Source organism: Lipophrys pholis (genome assembly GCF_963383615.2).
Source record: "Lipophrys pholis genome assembly, chromosome: 11".
Taxonomy (NCBI): Eukaryota; Metazoa; Chordata; class Actinopteri; order Blenniiformes; family Blenniidae; genus Lipophrys; species Lipophrys pholis.
The window spans coordinates 9,050,035-9,070,133 of NC_137631.1; the positions used below are offsets into that span (position 1 = coordinate 9,050,035).

The 20,099-nt window shown below is 41.3% G+C and overlaps 1 protein-coding gene across 1 annotated transcript; it reads left to right on the forward strand.

Moving 5' to 3' along the window:
- Window positions 1-7,355: 7,355 nt before the first annotated feature.
- On the forward strand, window positions 7,356-20,099 carry ticrr (TopBP1-interacting, checkpoint, and replication regulator). Its single transcript, XM_080474774.1, has 21 exons — window positions 7,356-8,091; window positions 8,322-8,559; window positions 9,419-9,651; window positions 11,018-11,252; window positions 11,382-11,520; window positions 11,638-11,762; window positions 11,920-12,123; window positions 12,273-12,418; window positions 12,629-12,729; window positions 12,843-12,936; window positions 13,106-13,188; window positions 13,440-13,670; window positions 13,771-13,858; window positions 14,103-14,169; window positions 14,488-14,619; window positions 14,734-14,824; window positions 14,953-15,011; window positions 15,190-15,467; window positions 15,780-17,883; window positions 18,119-18,247; window positions 19,880-20,099. The coding sequence occupies exons 1-21, from the start codon at window positions 7,417-7,419 to the stop codon at window positions 19,966-19,968; spliced, it is 5,541 nt and encodes a 1,846-aa protein (XP_080330900.1). The 5' UTR covers window positions 7,356-7,416; the 3' UTR covers window positions 19,969-20,099.

The window sequence follows — 20,099 nt, forward strand, 5'->3', positions numbered from 1 at the left end:
ACTAAACATAAATGTTCTTCATGATAACAACAGTCACTTAGTCATCCAGCCAATGGGGATTGATGGAAAAACACCAGCTGTTGGGGCACAAAGGGTCGTCATGTTTGTCTCCTCATCCCTCCAACGTACACACCGGTCATTGTTTTTCTGTGATAGAGAGGGGGATCACTTTGAAAAATACGGTACATGTTCCACTCACCTCATCCTGACTCCACAGGGGGTCCACAGCCTCTCCCTCACAGCCAGAAGGTCCCAGTTTACAAAACAAAACAAAACATCCTAAGTTCATAAGATGCTCTCTTCTCTTGTTTGGATCTTTTTGCTGTCAGCAGTTTTGTTTCTGTTGACTCTTCTGTTCATCGTTCTTCAGGTTCTCCAGGTGTCAAAAATGATTTGTATGTTCATATGATGTTAGTGTGTGCAGAACCGGAGGCAGGAGGTTATGAGCCGCTTCTGCTTTAAGCAGCATATCTTGCTTTGCACTCTTCATTCTTGTTTATGATGTTTGTCTGTGTATGCTGGAATCTTCTTGTGTTCAGTATTTTTCAGGTCATAGAGTTGTCAAATGCTATGTATGGCATGTACGGCATATATAAGATACAACAATACACAAGTTATCAATCAGAATACAATCTAGATTTTTTTTCAATTTTTTATTATTCATTTCAGGCATATGACACCTCACATGTGTACAATCACATACGTAAACCAATTTCCATTTAGTGCACATAGACACATATACAAATCCATATATACAGTATACACTGTTTGATGATATTATAAATAAATCATAGCTTATGAAAAATTATTATGAGAAAATAGATAATCTATATTTAAGTATACTCACACACTTAAATGAGATGTATTATATGTACATACCTCATATATTGCATTAACAGGCCTGAAAAAGGGTTGGAAAAAGTCAAACTTATCAAATCCTACCCCTTGTCCAACATTCGATATTTTCACCTATAAATATCTTTCTGTGTTAAAATATAGTGTTAGATATATAAATACATGCGGTAAGAATGCTATGTAATATAATTACACACACACACACACACACACACACACACACACACACACACACACACACACACACACACACACACACACACACACACACACACACACACACACACACACACATACACACACACGCCTCTAACATGAGTGCAAAACGTTCATATTCAGTCTGGTCTTCCTTGCATCTCCACTCCAGCAGATCCAGCATCATCCTGCTCAGGCTTGTCCTCCACTGAACACAGTCTCCTGTACAAATATTGACAAGCATCTATTTTTGAAATAAATCATGAGGAAGAAGGTATGCTTAGAAAAGCCCCTCTGCCTCTCCTTGAAAAGATTAGGAAGTCCATTTAAAAAAAAAAAAGTATGTTAAACCATCCCTGTCATTTCTAAGTTACTAAATCTGATTTGATCCTCGAGCTGCACAGCATAAGTTACTCAGTATTTAAAGGACAATAGGTGAAGGACAATTTTCCGTGGGAAAACAGGAGGGCTATGATTTTTCACGAACATAAATCATCATGTTACACTTTGTTTGATGTCAAAACAGTGTTACACAATAAGTCATTAGAAGATTTTAAGAACTTTGAGATCAGAACAACTGATGCATGTAAAAGTCAATGTCGCCTGAAACACAACAAACATGCTGGTTTCCTTGATGTGAAAAAATGGGTCTTAGATACATAACTGAAAGAAAATCTTTGGTTTTCATTCATTCGGATCCTGAATTTTCAGCCTGAAGTGCTTCCTACAATGTTGATTAAACCCTGTTTTATTTTTCATGCCATATCATAACTTTTTGGGGGAAAGGAAGACTTTTTTTTGGTTACATTTTTGGGGGGGAGTAACCAAGATTATTATTATTATTATTATTATTATTATTATTATTATTATTATTATTATTATTATTATTATTATTATTATTATTTACTGCTGCATTTGTGATGGCCTAAACAGGCTGAAACATTTGTGAAAATTGGTGAACCATTTTTATTTTATGGTCATTGGGCATGTGTTTGGCAAAATGCCTCCATAGCTTCACTCATTGTTGTTCATATTTGTAACATCTACTACGAGTAACATGTTTAACATGTTTCATCTATGTCCACGACATTTGGTAGACATGTGCAACATGTTGAGACGCACAAACAGGAAGTCTGCCATTTGGCGTTACTGTGAAATACATGAGACCTAAAATCTGGACCGTATATACAACAGTCCTTCCTGATGAAAAGGGTGTCAAAACTCTTCACAAAACACAAAAGATGTGGCCATGACAGCCCCCCAAAAATATGATGGTTCACCATGAAGCAGGAAACGATGTGAAACAGCCTTCCCACTGAGCAACCAACGTCCATAGACGTCCAAGACACGTCCGTCCAACCAGGCCGTAATCTGGACGTCTATTTGACAGCCAGAACTAGTTGACAAATGACACAAAAAAATAAAATGATGGAAATCTAAGACACCCGGAATCAGTTAAAAGGGACAGGTCACACGCTGTCTGTTATGTCCAACTGCTTGTTTAATTATTGATTTGTCATTAAAATATTGAGGGAAGTAGATCATGACAGGCAAGAGGAGACAGCATGGGAAGTTTAATGCACAATGTCTGAGTTATGACCATTTCTTGTTTTGGTTGCAAGGCATTGAACTTTTCAGGTCTCCACAGAGAAACTCGTCACTTTGATAATCTTTCATCTTGTGAACACAACTATGTACATAAGTAAATGTTTTATCAGCACTGTCAATTGTTGTCAATTGTCTCATTGGTGCATTGCTTACTGCTCTTGCTTTACAGACATAAAATCGCGGGTTCAAATCCAGCTGGAGGTGTTTGTGGAATTTACTTGTGTGTGCATGAGGGTTCTCTGGTTTCCTCCCACATTCCAAAAAAAAATGCATCTAATTGGTAATGCTAAATTGACTGCCTGTGTGCGTCCTGTGTAAGACTGATGACCTGTCCTTTATCTTTTGAAATGTATTTTCATTGACGTCCATATGACGTCCAGACAAGAAGTTAATATAATGTCTAAGAAAGACATCTAAAAAAATTTCATTTTGGCTCCTTTGTCTTCTGGATGTCAAATATTGACGTCCATATCATGTCTAGAAAAGACATACAGACAAAGTCCAAGAAAAGATGTCTAAAAAACTTTCATTCTGGCTCCTCTGAGGACGCCTTCTGTATAGAGATATAGAGATGACGTCTTTTAGGCGTGTTTTGGACCACTTTTTGCTCAGTGGGTTATCTCTGCTCTACATGCTGCAATGGGCCTTTACATACTTGATTAAAGACCTCACACAGGATCACAGGACACAGGATCATTTACATAGCAAATTTCCATCGCACTCTGACGTGCACCAAACCTCAGCGTGCACCCTGTTCCAAAGTGAGTGGGTGTGCGTGGATGTGCGAGGACCCGTTAAACGCTGCCTGCAGTTTTGATTATTTTGTTGTTGTTGGTTGAATGAAGACTGAACCCCTTCAATGGCGTACAGTGGACTTCATTTACATTTTGACAAGATACAAGTACAACTTAAAAGCTCCTGTTCATTGATTCCACCCACAGTGTGCAGATTCGTATGATAAGCTGTGTGTGTGTGTGCGTGTGTGTGTGTGTGTGTGTGTGTGTGTGTGTGTGTGTGTGTGTGTGTGTGTGTGTGTGTGTGTGTGTGTGTGTGTGTGTGTGTGTGTGTGTGTGTGTGTGTGTGTGTGTGTGTGTGTGTGTGTGTGTGTGTGTGTGGGTAAATATCATCCGGCTGTTAATGAGATTTTTGAACTGGACATTATAAACTCTGTCATCTGTAGTCTCAACAGAATTTCTTTCAATAACAAGCCCACTGCTTCAGGGGTGCCTGATGAATAGAAGACAATCATTATGTGTGCCCATATTATTCATCCGACCCTTGCTTCATGTGTAGTATACGAGTGTGCAGATCGTTTTAATGGCTATAAGAACCTAGAAAGTGTTCCTAACTTCAAACCTGGCTCCATGACTGAAAGAAGAGTGGGCATAGAGGAACAAAGAAGCGTTCAGCTTTAATTTCTCTTCAGAGTTCAAAGGTTTATTTCTAAACTCTTTATCTCCCCCTGGTGCTGGAGAAAAGAGGTTATTACTGATGTAAAATAGAGAGTGACCCACTTACTGTACTATAGTCTCTCAGCGTTCTCTTTCTGGAAACCTTTCTTTTTCTGGTTCCTCCCCAGCTTAAGGAAGTATGAATAAATAGATGCTCCACTGACACTGTTACACATACCTGGAGAAAATATCTGAAAAGCAAACATATCAGAGTCATGTATTTAGAGATGAATGTGCCTATTTGACCATTGCTATTTCCAAGATTTACAATGACGAAAGCTGCAGCTCCACAAATGCATCTGATGATTTATTATGATCCAGTCACACAACAAGCTTTCTTATCACATGAAATCGAATTTGCCAATCTGCATTAAAAATAAACCTACTGAGAATGTTGACAAACTGGGTTTTTCGATGGATGGGTTCCCGAAAATGACCATTTTTGGAATGGACAAACAGAAAGTTGAAGTGGCCGAGCTCCTGCAGTTTGCTTGACTTGGCACAACATGTTAGGTAAATAATGATGTTTAACCAACATGAGACGAAAAATGTGAAATAGGTTCTTTGCCCATTTTTGAATTTGCTATTGCTCACATAAGGACTGGTCACTGCAGCAGTTGACGCGAAATGTTTGGATCCTATAAAACTAGGATCTGTTGATTTTCTCAATTTGAATAAGGCATTCGTGTAAACTAGGACTAAAACACCAATGTTTCTATTAGGCCTAACCCTGGGCCCCAGTTACATCATATTTTTTTAAGTGAAACATTGTATAAACGGGTCCTTAATCTACTTTTGAGATATTTTGCTTAATTTTCAGGAGGACACAGGGGACAGACAAAAGGGTAACAACTAAAACAAAAAAGTGTCAATATGGCATTACGACAGCTTTACTTTTCTTGTGTTTGAATGGTGCTCTATAAATAAATCTGTCTTGCCTTGCCTTGCCTTCCTTACTACATAATTCTGGAGCATTGTTCTCCTTTTTGTCGCTGTCCAGTCCTTCTCTTTTCGTCCTGTAAGATGAAAACCCCTGCGCTAACCCATACCGGAACAGCAGAAAGCTGCCACCTCTGAGCCTGGTTCTGAAGGTTTCTTCCTATTAAAAGGGAAGTTCTCCTTTCCACCATCACCTATGCTTGCTCTTGTGGAATTGTTGACTTTTTCATGGAAAAAAGTTTGTTGAATGTATTTTTTTGGCACTACATTTTTAAACTTGAATTGAACTCGACTACAGGTGTATTATCATGGTGTTGTATCATCTTCGTCTCATCCGTAGATAAGAATAAGAATAAGAATACCTTTATTTATATCGCACTTTTAGGAACAGTTGTTGCTCAAAGTGCTTTACAGTAAAAACACGCAAACAACAAAGTCAGGAGAGACGGAGGAGACAAGCAATCATTAAACAGACGGAAATTACAGACCAAAATTATTGGCGACAAAACACTACAGGACAAGGTGGCTCAAAAGAGAGTGCATATAAAAGATAAAGGGGACATAATTTTGAGTAAAAATAGATCAATGGAATAAAAACAAGTAAAACAAAATGAAATGCTGGAAATGCTAAAATTAAAAGCAAGTCTATACAAAATGGTTTTTAGGAGAGATTTTAAAGAGGTCACTGATTCTGCAAGCCTTATCTCCTCGGGTAGGTCATTCCAACAACGAGGGGCTCTGGTGGAGAACGCACCGTCACACAGATTTAAGTTTTGACTTTGGGATGACCAGAAGGGATCCACCCGAGGATCTAAGGCTGCAAGCAGGCTTGTATGGGGTCAACAGATCAGTAATATAACTGGGGGAGAGACTGTGATGAGCTTTAAAAGTAATCAGCAAAAATCTTAAAATCAATTCTAAAATGAACAGGGAGCCAGTGGAGGCAAGCCAGGATAGGAGTGATGTGTTGTCGCCTGTTAAAATCAGTAAGAAGCCTCGCTGCTGCATTTTGGACAAGGCGATAAAGGAGCTTTGAAGGGAGACCAGATAAAAGTTGCAGTGGTCGAGGCAGGTGAAGATGAGAGAATGAATTAGCTTTTCCAAGTCAGGGCGAGAGAGCATTGGCTTAAATTTGGAGAGCAGTTGGATTTGAAGGAACAGGACTGGATAACCTTTTTGATGTTGGGAGCAAAACTGAGGTCAGGATCGAATAAAACTCCAAGATTTCTGGCAATGGCCTTTATGTTGGAGGATAATGGACCAAGGCTTTTGGCAGACAGACTATTGTGTGGGTTTGAAGGGTTGAAGAGAATGATTTTGGATTTGAAATGATTTAGTTAGAGAAGATTTTGAGGTTAATGTCATTAAGACCGTTAAAAACAGCAGCTCGGCCTCCCGGGACATTCAAGTCCAAACATCTAAGTGATGATCTGCCAGAGATTATAAAAGCCAAGAACAAGAAATGGGTAATAACTTAACGTGTGTGTGTGTGTGTGTGTGTGTGTGTGTGTGTGTGTGTGTGTGTGTGTGTGTGTGTGTGTGTGTGTGTGTGTGTGTGTGTGTGTGTCTGTCTGTCTGTCTGTCTGTCTGTCTGTCTGTCTGTCTATCTATCTATCTATCTAGAGAGAGAGAGAGAGAGAGATAGAGAGATTCAAAATAGTGTAAAAAAAATTTCGTTTTTCTATGTACATGTAACCTTTCATTTAAATCTTAAAATTCCAAGAATGTAACACGTCTAAATGTGTTTGCGTTGTAATTAAAGGCCGTTTTAAAAGTTAAATGCAGCCAGCCAATCCCAATCATCATCTTCCTTCTCTTTTTGCGTCATAGAAACGAATCCGTTTGACATTTGATTGATGGAACTTTGATCCAATGAAAAGTTAGTATCAGATTTGTGTCGTATCGTCAGCGAGCTATGCTCTGATTTTGAACCAATGATAATCGCGGGTTCGTGGGCATACCCAATCAGAATGAAGGGGCGGAGCCTTATTCAAGAAGCGCGAACAGCAAAGAGCAGACGGCTCCGACAAGATGGCGTCTGATGAGTTTATTTCTGGGATTGAACGCTTACGTACACAGTGGATTCTCTTAAAATGATTTGACCAAAGCGAAAGTCGATGTTTTTCCACCATAGGTATCAAATTGTTTTACCTTTGGAGTTGCTGTAGCTCGTCATTGCGGTTAGTTACCGACTTACTGTCCATGGCGGTGCTGCGTCCAGCTCCTCGTACAGTGAGTAAACAGCTGTATTGTTTCCGTTAGGACAATGGCAGCCTGCTTCATTACTTTGAATGAAGATACGCTTGTTTTCATGGAATAAGTTTCTGAAGCTGCCCTTCTACTTTGTGGACACTGCGGTTATTTCGTTATGGCTTTACACAACTTAGTGTTTGTTATTGATGTTGATTATGGAGATCAGAACCCGGATAATGAACTGGAAGTCAGAAATAACTTCACGAAAAGAGGAATATTACATATTTTATTGCATTTCGGCTATAAATTTGGATTTGAGAAAGTGCGCTGGGGTTATAAATTCTTTCAGTCCCGGGCAGGTCACAATGCCAGCCTCATATCAAGAGTATCAGACTTCAAGGAGCTCTGCCACAAGTCATTTGAGGATTTTGAACTGGAGTTTGAAGCCAAGTTCGACGAGAGAGAGAAGATGTGCCCCTCTCGACAGAAGCTGCAGCACAATAGGTCCACCTCGGTACAAAACGCCCTGAAGGAAACCCTGCTGGACTTCCAGTGGGACAGACCAGACATCACCTCTCCCACCAAACTGTCCCTGAGGCCCAGAAAGTCCAGCCGTGCTGGGAAGGCCAGCGGGTCACATGAAGAGGACACTTCAAGCAACGGGAGGAATGTGGTGTTTGTTGTCTCACAGTGTCCTCAATCAAGCTCACAACTATTGGACTACCTTTCTTTGAAGACAAATGACTTGGCTACAGATGTGACAGAGACAGTTATTTGCAAGGGACTGAACCAAATGCTGGTTCAACGAAAGGTAGTCCTCCACTGGATTGACAATAGATCACATATCCAGGTGAGAACAGCAAATACTGTATTTATGTCACTTCAATACCTCTAGAATTTTCATTGCAAAGTAGTTGTAATGTTGTGGAAAATGTATATTGAGGAACGTGACAGTTCCATTTCATATAGTTGCAAAAACAAGACAGTTCTGCATTTTGAGAAGAGTTGCACTCGATAAAACATCTGGCAGAATTCCTGCTACACGGATGAAAACAGCTTTGACCATTTGTCTTATGGCAGGTTGCGAAGTGTGAAGACCGCCTCGGCTGTGAAAAGCTTTCTGAGGTCTTGGCTCGGCTGGGTGGCAGAGTGATCCCTGCGGTTGCTCTGTTGCACCTCTGCTCTGATCACCAGACAGCCTCAGGATGGATGAGCGAGGCTTTCGGGTACAAATCAAGCATTGGATACCTGCTGTCGTCCGAAAAACTCCACCGCCTGGCTTTTCCTGTCGTAGGTGGCGTTCTGCGATGGACTCAAGGTTTGCAGCTGGTGTTCATATCTCTTCAACAAACGCAGAGCTGATATCAGTGTGCGTCATCTTTTACACTCATAGATGCAATTTCTTGATAAACTGAAGATGCCAGGGTCATGTGACTATCCTGAACTATATCAGAACTAAAGATAAATGTTTGTTTTTCTTGGATATGAAAATGTCTATATTTTCACAAGCTCAAACAATTCTTATGGAAAATTACCACAATCTTATCATGGAGCCATTTAATGATGACTTCTGGTGCAAAATACAGTGAAATGTCCAGAAAACGTCTCCGACAGCTTCTTTGTTTTTTTTGGGTTTTTTTTTACAAACTCGCCCTGACAACATGGCTTTAAGGTTAATGAGGTAGCCATCTTTCATGGCAGCATCACCAATGTCTCAGCTCCGGTCTCTGTTTTGTCTGCTGCGCTTAAGAAATGTGTTTTGGCTCATGGGTCTTATGTTTGCCAGACCTGGTATACATATTACTTGCTCTTTGGCAAAAACTATCTAATGTTAAGACCAACCCCAGATTTTCAGGATTCAAAATACAAGATATAACATATTTGAACTTTTTTGGTATTATTATCGAGAAGTGAATGATTTCCAAATTAACTTATTTGTGATTTGTTTTTGGCTTATTCAAGAATCATGAGCTGTGTCGGTATGATGGTACAATAGTAAACGTACCAATGATAAGAAATCAATGTCTTTGTCATCTGAAGAAACAAATTTAAGAGTTGTCACACACTATGAAGCATTGCTAAACACACCAGTGCACTTGAAGTAGGGTGACTAAATGTCATGCAATGGAGACACCTGAGAGTGACCTTCTTTTTGTTGTTGTTTCTCTCCAAACCAGGGGAGGTGACTCAGAGCTGTGGTGTCATGATGGAGCCATTGTCTTACCGACAGAGACTTCTTTCGGAGTCAGCTGATGTGTGCCTTAAAGGAGTGCTGCAGGGTTTGGATACTGCATTGCTCGCACACATCGCGACAGAGTCATGGGTTCTTCGGACCTCCGGTAGCAGCAATCAGACAGTCGCTGCCTTCCAACTTCTCTTAATGGAGCTGTCTGCTCACGCTGTGCACATGGTGAGACATGCAAACACAACAGCTCTGTTTTACACAAGAGATGCTCATGTGTTCATTGTGTGTGTTTGAATTACTTGATGAAAAACACAATTTTACTGTAACATGTCATTGCGCTGCGTTTTCCATTCTAAAATTAATGTGGTTTGCTTTTAATGGGAATGTAACTAATCATTGTTTTATAGGTCACTGTCAACATATCAGAGCTACATATGAAGTTTTCATGTTGGTCTCAGCAATTTTGCTTGGATAATTATTTTTATATATGTATAAAAAAAAGAATCTATCTGTATATATACATACACTCACTATCACTGGATACTTTCTTTTGTATAATTTCAAATATTTGTGGATCCAAATAGCTAATCAGCCAATCACATTGCAAACATTTAGTGAAAAAAACAGAATTGGTGCATTGTGAACGAAGCCTGAGTGACTTTGAATGTACCTGGATTGTTTGTGCCAGACGGATTGCTCTGTGTAATTCAGAAACTGTGGCTTTACTGTGATTTGAATGCACCATCAGCAGTTCTCTGGGTTAAATTGGTGAGTGATTCACTAAAATAGAAAATAGAAGATTGTTCTTTATATCTGCTGCAACTCTTAGATGGCAGGGTCAGATTATAGAATCAAACACATGAAAACATAGATCCATCCATAATCCCACAGCCTACCTAAATATTGCTGCTGACCATGTTCATTCCTTTATGACTGTACTTTACCGTCTATTGATGGCTGGTTACAGCAAAATATCTCTCCAATAATTTTTTGAACATGACAATCATTTCACTGGAAACAAAAGTCCTCCAAGCACCAGATTTTAGTCCAACGTTTTTGAGGATGTAACGCAATATTCACATCATGTAGGTTCAACCAGTGAATATGGAACATCATTATAAATCTAAATCGCCCACGAACGTTTTGACCACCTTGTTGCATCCATGTCAGCAAGAATGAAGAGACTTAATGGTGAAAGTCGTCCATGCAGCTTACTAGCATGGCATACTTAATATTTTGGTCGGTGTGAAAGAACATGTATACATAGACATTCCACTGAGAGATGTCAGCTGGCTGGTGAACTAAACAAAACCAACTGAGACACCTGTTGTTCACAAAAATAATCTATTACACTTGCATTGTTCCGTGATAACTTTCAATAAACTGAAAGTTACAAACCTATCAATATCATGTTGTATGTTTAGTGACAGAATTCAAACTTTTATATTCGTTTGTCGATGCCCAAAATCTTTTGCAAACATAACCTGAGTTTGGGTTATGAGCACACCTTCAGATAGGTGCAATCTTTTTTTTCTTGGAATATGTTTTCATCCATTTATACGGTATTTCTTTCTTGCGCTCGTTCCCTTAGCTTGCAGAGGTGAATGACAATGGACTGGTACGCTCAGCCGTTCTATCGCCACTCTCGCACTTCACCGCCCGGCTAACCATTGTCCAGCCTGCAGTAACACAACCGGACCAGCTCCTGACGACTGAAATCATTGCCCCCGCCACAGCGGAAACCTCTGCTGACCTGCCAGATGTAGTGAGCAGCGTTTTGGGAGTGGTGTATAACATCATGGAGGAGGATGGTGACGGCATCAATGGTAGGTCTCAGGGGAATTCCGGTGTGTCTGTTGGATGACAAGTGATGTGAAACTTCAGGTCAAACAGACTGAAGAAGTTGTGACTTATTGTGCATTAAAACATCTTTACTCCATTCCTTTACTTTCCAGACAATCTAAAAGATGACCCAGTTCCTGAGTGGGCTCTGCAGGAATTCAGCCGTACGCCTCTGACAACAAACACTCTTCAAACATGGTTCCCTCAGTCGGACCAGTCCGGAGTCAGCTCTCATTTAATGGAGTCAATGAGGTGCAATCATCAAAACTTAGCATTTCTTCCTCTTACTGCTGAGTTTTTGATTATTCTATTGGTATCTAACAAAACAGAAGCCCACAGTCCTCATATCTTTGACGTGTTTTTGAACAGGTTGTTGCATGCAGTGCCGGAGCAGAGCGAAGAGGAAACATCTGTGCAGCAGCAGGAACTGATGGGTGGGCTGGCTGAACTGTACCAGACATCCCAGAATTCAGAAAACAAGAGGGGCAAGAAACGTGAGTGATGTCATTTCAATTTTCAATTGAATATCTTTAACTGGAGTCAAGGTTCTGAAAGAAAGAGAAAGTCAAATATCATTTCACTTGATGATAAAGTCTGTTTTTGAAGGCGTAATTTGACCATTCCAGCATCATTTCCTGTTTTTATCTATAGGTGGTGCCCAGCGCACACCAGTGAAACAGAAGATGAAGACCATGAGTCGCTCCTTGCAGATGCTGAATGTGGCCCGCCTAAATGTCAAAGCCCAAAAGAACCAGGCTGAGCCTGAGCAGCTCGGTTCTGAGGGTAAAGGAGCAGACAGACCAGGGAAGAGACGGTCCAGTGACAGACTCAAATCTGGACAAGTGAACCGTATCAGTGAGTGCACCTCCTTCGGTTTTACAATACAGTGAGGGCACATGGCAATGAAACCTGTAATGAGCTTTTTGCAAGTTGGTGATCATTCCCCAAATTGACTTGAAATGTTTTTACATCCAAGGAGCTCAACTATTGTCAACTTTTCTCAGGTTTCACCAGCGAGGAGGAGTTGCTGTCCCACCTGAAGTCAGTCTGTGAGAGGACTCTTGTAGACAGAGATGCATCTCTTGGTACCGAAGTCCAGCAGCTTGTGGCTGCTGTAAAAACCTTCTTCATTGCAGCATCAGATTGGGAGGTGAGAAATGACAAGCATCTTTGCAACTGACTGAGTTTAGTTTTTTGATTATCAATATTTGATGGAGTAAAAAAGCATGTTTATACGGCATACATCTGACCTTGTTATTGAAATTCTAACCAATGTTAACTTTGGCACGCTGCCTCATCGAAGCCCCATCACAGGGTTAAAATGTATTTACACGTCTTTAACTTTATGCCTTTTTTTCAGGCAAAGACGAGTCTGTTTGTCCAACAGCACCTCCTCAAGACGGGCAAATCCATCAGACAACTCTATGGAAACTCTGGCGATGTTGACGGCAAAGTGAGAGAGTGAGTGATTGTGACCGCTCATTGTAGTATTTGGTCCTTCCCCTATATAATAAAGAATTCTGAATGTCACATCAGGAATATGTTCATGTCTGTAACGTATTGTGTTTTGTCAGGTGCCAGTTGCAGGTGGTGTTGAGGCTGGAGATGTGCAAGGTTTTCTCTTCAGAAGAGTCTAACGTGTTGGATCTTGAGCAGATTACAGAGGAGGTGGGATGTTCTCAGATTTTTTTATTTTTAATTAAATGTTAATACACAGAAGACAACTGTTGCTAAGTTTGGAACTGTCCTAAAACTTGTGTAATGAAGGCTTTGTATAAAACACAAACTACACAATGGAGTAATATGAAGGTATTATCTAACTTTCTGCCTTTCTCAGGTGGCTGAAATGCTCAGGATCATCTCACTGACGAAAGACCCAGTTTTTCTTACGAGGTTCCTTGAAGATAAGGTCCTTCCTCTGTACGTGAGATTATTTTAGGCTTTAAGACGTTAACATTTTTTTTTAGTTTGTGCTAAAAGCAGTACTTTGGCGAAGGTTCCCAATCGAATTACTGCTCAATGAGTGATCAACTTTTACGATGGATCTTTATAATCTGGTGCATCTGCAGCAATTGTTGAATATTAAGGTTAAACTTTGATCTTCAACCAGCTGTTTATGTTTTCATCAGCAATTGCAAGAGTCAGTCAGTCACCTTTCTGTGTCTCTGCAGGTTTCTGGTTGCTGTTCCCCGAGTGCTTGCAGAAGTCTACCACAGTCTGGGCACCCAGCTCCCCGAGGCTTTAGTGGCCGTTCTGCCCGCTGACTTTTTCAGTGACGACTCGGTTGCAAAGGAAAGTGTTTGTCCCTCAGACTCCTCCCCTTCTCTCTCCACAAAGAGCCTGGTTTCTGATGGTAACGATGGACTGCAGGACCTAAGAAATCGCTCTGCTGCCAAGAGGAGGTGAGAAGAGGCAGTACATCTGCCTGCAAATCAGGAAAATGTGGCTATATGTAGTATGGACAGTCGAGTGAAGATGAATCATTGTCATCTTTTCTCTTAGAGGTGGGATGCTGACTCGTCATCGCAGTATGACTGAGTCGTCACAAAGTCTTCGCCAAATTGAGATTCCCAAAAAGACTACAAGAACTGTAAGATAATGAATCCCTTCTATTACCTTGGCTGAGTCGATAACGAGCCTTGATGTTGTTTAATAATCCTCCCATCTGTTGTGATTTTTGTTTTATAGTCTAAAGAACTGTGAACTTTAACATCTTGTAATTTTTGTGTTTTGTGCTTTTTGTGAGCAGGGCATTTCTACATGTTATATGATTGTCTTTTGTTTTGTTGCTGTTCTTGTATAATCTGGGTATCTGTTTATTGCATTTCTACCAGTCCAAATCCAACATCTGTGCCGCTGTGGAAACAGCTGCAGAACCACAAGTTCAGAAACAAACACAGGGTATGTTGCATTTTACCTGCTCCACCCGAAATCTGATTTCTCTTCCTCATAGTACTAAACCTGTGAAATCCTTTCAAGTGGCTACTGAAATATAATAGTTTGTTGAACCAAAATATTCCTGAAAAAAATCAAACCCTTATAGAGCTGCAACTTGACTAGTAAGAAGGATGATCTCTGAATGTGTGACTCCTGTGTCACAAAAGTATCCGAGCAAAACCCTTTTATTCCATAACGTTGCTGATCAAAACTTAATAAATATTCATTCTTGTTGTGTTTGTCCATAAAAGCCCTAAGCACATGCTTTGTACTGATCTGCAGAAGTGACCAGGGTGAGAAGAAACCTGTTCAACCAAGAGTCCGTTTCCCCCTCAAAGAAAGCCAGGCTGCCAAGGAGCCAGTCTGTCTCTGCCGTGGAAGGACTCAAACGTACTCGATCTCAGGAATCTGAAGGTGAAAGGATAAACGAATGTCTTGATAACTTTTCATTTTGTTTGGATGTGCTCTGCCTGGAGCAGTTCAGTTGTTTGCGAGGGTTTGGGTGACTCGCATTCGTCTCATTTTCAGAGAGGCACAGGCTCATTACGAGGAAAGTGTGTGAGACGCCGCTCCACAAGCAAGTGTCCGGCCGCCTCCTACACCGGCAGAAGATAGGAAGGTATTCCTTCATTGTTGTTTTCATTGCACAGTAACTAAATTATAATACCAGGATCTGTTTTTAAATAAGCACAAAAACTGTATGTGTTAAAAAAATGCTGACAGGAAGTGGTAACTATTTATTTTCAGGAAATCTGTCCCGACTGAGGAGTGCATCGTGGAAGAGTCACCTGTAAAACCTGCAGAAGGTATTTACTTCATAGACGTTTTCCATATGGAATTCAAATATTCATATCATAAATATGTTTTGTGGGTGTGTGTTTTTGTTAAAAAAATGTGAACTTTACTTTTTTTTTTTTTTTTTTTCCTTGCTCAGTTAAGAGCCCATAATCTAGTGTTTCTCTCTCCTTTGTTCTTGTTTGTCAGCACTGAGAAGAAGTCCAAGACTACAGAAGTTTGCTCGAAGGCACTCGACCACCTTCTATTCAAGTTCTCAGCCTCGCTCTCGCAACCTGGAACGTGTCCTTTCTGGTTCCCAGCTCAGTCTCAGCGACAGTAAAATCGGTGGCATCAACGCAAAAACAGTCCGCTCTCCCATGCGGCTTCTTTTTGGAGCAGTTGAGTCCCCTCGTCGTCTTTTTGATCCGTCGGGGACTTCCAGGGCCACCAGGTCACGGCTATCCACAGACTCAAGTGTCTTTGAGGTAACTCTGCAATTCATTAAAATGTTTTTTTTGTTTTTAGAATCTTACTTGTATAGAGTGAGTGTGCGTATAGCTTTTGTCTTCTTTGATTAAAGATTGTAGAGAATGTCATTTTGTTATATTCTAAAATAAATTTTTCTGAAGAACTCGTGCTGCAACTAATAACAACTTCATTAATTTACTAACATGGCGTTAACCATTTATTCTGAGTTTGTTATGATATACTATACAGGTTAAACCATTAGTAAACATTCATTGTATTAAAAGTTTTTCTTATTCCCTTTTTTTTTTTTTTTTCCTTCTCCCAATCAGAGTCCAAACAAAACACCAACAAAATCAGCCAACAAACATGAAAGAAACTCTGGGACTCCGAGAACACCCAAGACACCCAGAACTGCCCAGACTCCCAAAATCCCAGTCACCCCTAAAACTCCACCTTCGTCCAGGAAAAGTGCATTCCCCTCATCAGTGAGTCCTGTGGCCGGGCCTTCTCATGGACTTGGCATGTCGCTAAGGGGCAGCCCATTCAGATCTCCGGCCAGTAAGCGTCTTGTTTTAGAGACTCCTCCTAAATGGAGTCCTCGCAGAAGCCCCCTGAAGGGCATCCTCAGGACTCCGGTCAAGGCTCTACTTGAGAGCAGCTCCTCCACTGGACTTCACCAGCTCAACAGCCCAATGTCTAGAACTCCCAGGAAGAGTGTGACTTGGTCTCCATCTCCCCAAAAATATGCCAAAGCGGCAAATAACACTACTTTTAAAGTACCAGAGTCACCTGGTCTTGCATCTTGCAGTTCTTTGACAGTCTTCAAGACACCCAATACCCACAACCCCGCGAGGAGTCCGGGTGCCAAAAGAGATCTTTTCAAAACGCCACAAAAAACTTGTCATGTCAGTCTTTTGAGGTTACCGGATAAAACGGGTAATGTTGCTTTGACTGGAGAAACGAATCAAAGATCTTCTGAAAGACTTGGCATGTGCAAAACACCTGACAAAGACCAAACGCCTCCTCCTCAATACAAACCACTTGTTGGCGGGCACCCCTCACCCCAGCCCAACAGTGCAGGTCTAAGTAAGTCTCCTAGTCCTACTCACCAAATGATTACTCGGTCTGGCAGAACACCATGTAAAAATTCAAGCGGTGCATCCCAACAGAAATCCGATTTCACACCACCGAGAGGTTCTCCTGTTTCTGAAGCGTTGGACGATCCAGTCAAGCTTAAGACACGAAGAAGACCCTCCCAAGCAGATAGAACCACCAAACGGAACTTAGGGTTCCAGTCAAGTGCTGAGCACTCGGCTGAGGAGAGGCGCACGTCCTCACACACAGAGGAAGAGTCGCTAATGGAATCATCTCGGTCACCTGAAACAGAATCCACTTCTCAAACGGATTCCCAGCAGTTTGAAGTCTCAAACGCGACCTCTGGTACTACGGACAGTGATAGTATGGACATTGTTGATGCCACAATTGTAAAGACACAGTTTTGTGGAGGCCTTAAGATGAACATTAGCTTTTCAAGGAAGCCTTCAGAGGCCGGAGAAGACATGGTGTTGAGCACTGCGGCTTCGAGAGCAAGTGTTCTGCTCGAGGGCACTCCGACCCGGAGCTATGGCTTCCGGCAAACTCCCGACCGCCAACAAAGGGAAGCTGCTGCTCGTTTAGGGTATGCAAATGATTCCCCTCGGTTTTCAACGCCCAGAGGCCCGGGAAAACTGAGCCGACGAAAGCAAATCGGTACACCAAATCCGCTCAGCTACCAAGTGGAAATGGAAATGCAATCATCAGGACTTCCAAAGCTCAAAATCAAATGCACAGACTCAATGAATTCAGCGGACTTTGCTGCAGATGGGTTCGGAACGGGAGCTCAAAGTAATTTAGTGGGGATGAAACCTCTCACGGAAAGCCCCTTGACGATGTTCTCAAAACACAGAGACCCGGGATGCATCTCACCATCTGTCTGCACTCACGTCACCCCAGCCAAAACCACACCGGCGAAAGGTGGAAGTGTCCAGACTTACATCTGCCAGTCGTACACTCCGACACGGCATGCAGCGGGGACAGTGTCTCCAGTGGCCTATGCCGATATCATTCCTCTGACCCCTTCACCTCAGAGTGTGGGGAAACTGACACCAGACAACCTTAATAGCTGGCCTCGCAGAAAGAGGGCCCAGATAGGGGTATTTGGGGGCAAAGATCGAGGCCTTAAGGGGGAGCCCCAGCTGGACGAGTTGATGGAGGAAGCTGAACTGGGAGTGAGCAGGTTGCAGGACATCGAGGACACTGATGAACGATCACCTCCAGCTGGATCAGATGCATCTCCTCTTAGTCCTCTGGAAGATCTGTACTGGATTCAACAGCTGACTCAACAGGCCGACACTGATCTGCACAAAGCTGAAGAAAATGGAGATGACAAATCAAGTAAGATGTGACTTGAAATTCTGATGTAAAATCACATACTTAGGGTTACAAAACAAAGCAAAAGTGCTTCAATCTTCCAAAAAGGCAAACACATACAAAAATAACTGAAATGAGCAGTTATGTAGGGTAAATGATACATTTTTAAACGCATACTTCATATCAGTCTCTTATTGTTTTAAAATCACATGAACAAGTGTCAGTAGGTGACGCCAGTCTGTTTCATGCTTTTTGACAGCAGCAACTCCTCCCAGCTCCACCAAGAGAAAGCCAGTGACAGCAAGTGGTATTTTGGCCCTGACTCAGTCCCCTTTGTTGTTCAAGAGCAAAGCTGGCTCCTCCAAAAAGAGAACACACAATTATAGAGGTAAGCGACGCATTATTTCAAGATGAATGTTTTGATTTATGCTTCTGAATCACTGGCATTAATAATCTTTCTTTTGTGTGTGTAATAGAAAGTCCTTGCTCAAACAGTTCTTCTTTACTGAGATATATTTTGAGGCCTTTGGTGTAAAATATCCACCAACGCTTCAAAATGTCTGTTTGTCTTGTTTCAGTCAAATTCACTTGATCATAAGTGTGCGCTGCAGAATCAACTGCTACAACTGAAGATGACAGTCCCAAGACCTAAGTGATGCTTTTAAAAAGGGGTCAATCTAAGTTCACGCAGCTCCCAAACTTTGGCCGATGTAATACCACTTCATACCACAGGGTGGAGTGAGTAAGCGCTCAGCCCATTAGGAGGAAAAGAAACCAGCCCCTTGTTACTATAAATGCCCCCAGGTAGATACAATTGTGACCAAAAATTCTGTTACTATCGGCAGGAAGACATTATCGCCACCTTTACCTGCTTCGAGCAGGAAACCAGCTTTCAGAAGATAAAACCTAAGATGAGAGTTCAGTGTCCTCAGTCAGGGTTGTCAAGGTCATACCAGTGACAGTAGCTTGCTTGCTCCATTAGTTCATGAACCGTTTTTTTCCACCAAACTTGTAAAAAGATGAAGATGAAAGCAACACACTTGATTTTTTTGGCCTTTCCTTATTTTTTTTTAATCCAGCTAACATCTGGATTAGAATTCTGCTTAGATGATTGTGTTTTCTTGCAAACGTTGAGCTATTTCAGCACAAACTCCAGACTGAAGGCGCATGCCAGGTTTAAAATAGAAATGATATTTAATTGATCCTCGTGGGAAATTGTATTGTTAGCACAGGAAACAAAACAAGGACATGGTAAGACATTCTTGAGCAGCAAAGTAAAATATGAAAAGCTGTTTCAATAAATGCTGAAATGTTTACAAGACTGCAAAAGTATTTAAATGTATAAAACACTAGCATGTTTTGTGCAAGGGAGTGCAGATCAGCCAAAATATTAAATGAATATAGGCAATATATAGTCAAATGTCGGTTTGCAGGAAAGACTTTTTACTGCACTTTGTCCTATATTCAGTATGACTGATGTCTTGTAGTATTCTGGGGCCGCAGGCAGAGGGCGCTCAACACTAACACCCTCATTAAAAAAAAAAAAAAGCCTGTCGATGTGGGGGTGGAGATGTGTACAGATTATATTTAATTACTGTATAATGTCACGTGGATATAATGCACTGGCTTATTTAATACTTTATTCTAATGTAATGTAAGATTTTGACTCTGTGTGGACCAACGCTACTAATTAAAATACCCAGTATTGATCTATTCTATATTAGATCACCGTCCGTGCATATGTGGTCTTTTAAAGGGAAATATATAAGGAACAATGACAATTTGTCAGAGACACCAAATCAGCTTGGGGAAAAGGAGCATCAACACAACAGACACATACATGTTTGCAGCACTGACCCGTGTCACATCGTTGTTCAGAAGTTGTCAAAGGGAATCAGGGAGCTTTTCCTTCTTTTTGCTGGCTTGACAACAACAGTCTGAAAACAGCAGTATACATGTGATGGAGCTGACATAGTTTTTGCGTAACGATCCATTAATTTTTTCCCCCTTTCTGTTTCAGATGCCGGAGTGGATCTCTCTCCCTTCAGCCAGCCAGTCAAACACTCAAACACAGAGAGGACCTACAGCAGAAAGAGGTTGCTGCACTGAGTCAAGAACAGTCGAGAACGTTTTTTTCTGTGTTTTGCTGTGAAGCTGTGAGTCTTTTGACGGCTTATCTTTCAAACAGATGAATGAATGTCTTTTTTTAGCCTGTGAGGCCATGACTTCCTGTTCTGACC

What these genes read in the sequence shown, in the direction of transcription:
- ticrr (XM_080474774.1), top strand. Translation starts at nt 7,417, where the DNA reads ATGGCTTTACACAACTTAGTGTTTGTTATTGATGTTGATTATGGAGAT. An exon ending in AAACAAGAGGGGCAAGAAAC is followed by an intron (nt 11,763 to 11,919) that starts GTGAGTGATGTC and finishes TTTTATCTATAG; the next exon opens with GTGGTGCCCAGCGCACACCA. An exon ending in AAATGGAGATGACAAATCAA is followed by an intron (nt 17,884 to 18,118) that starts GTAAGATGTGAC and finishes GCTTTTTGACAG; the next exon opens with CAGCAACTCCTCCCAGCTCC.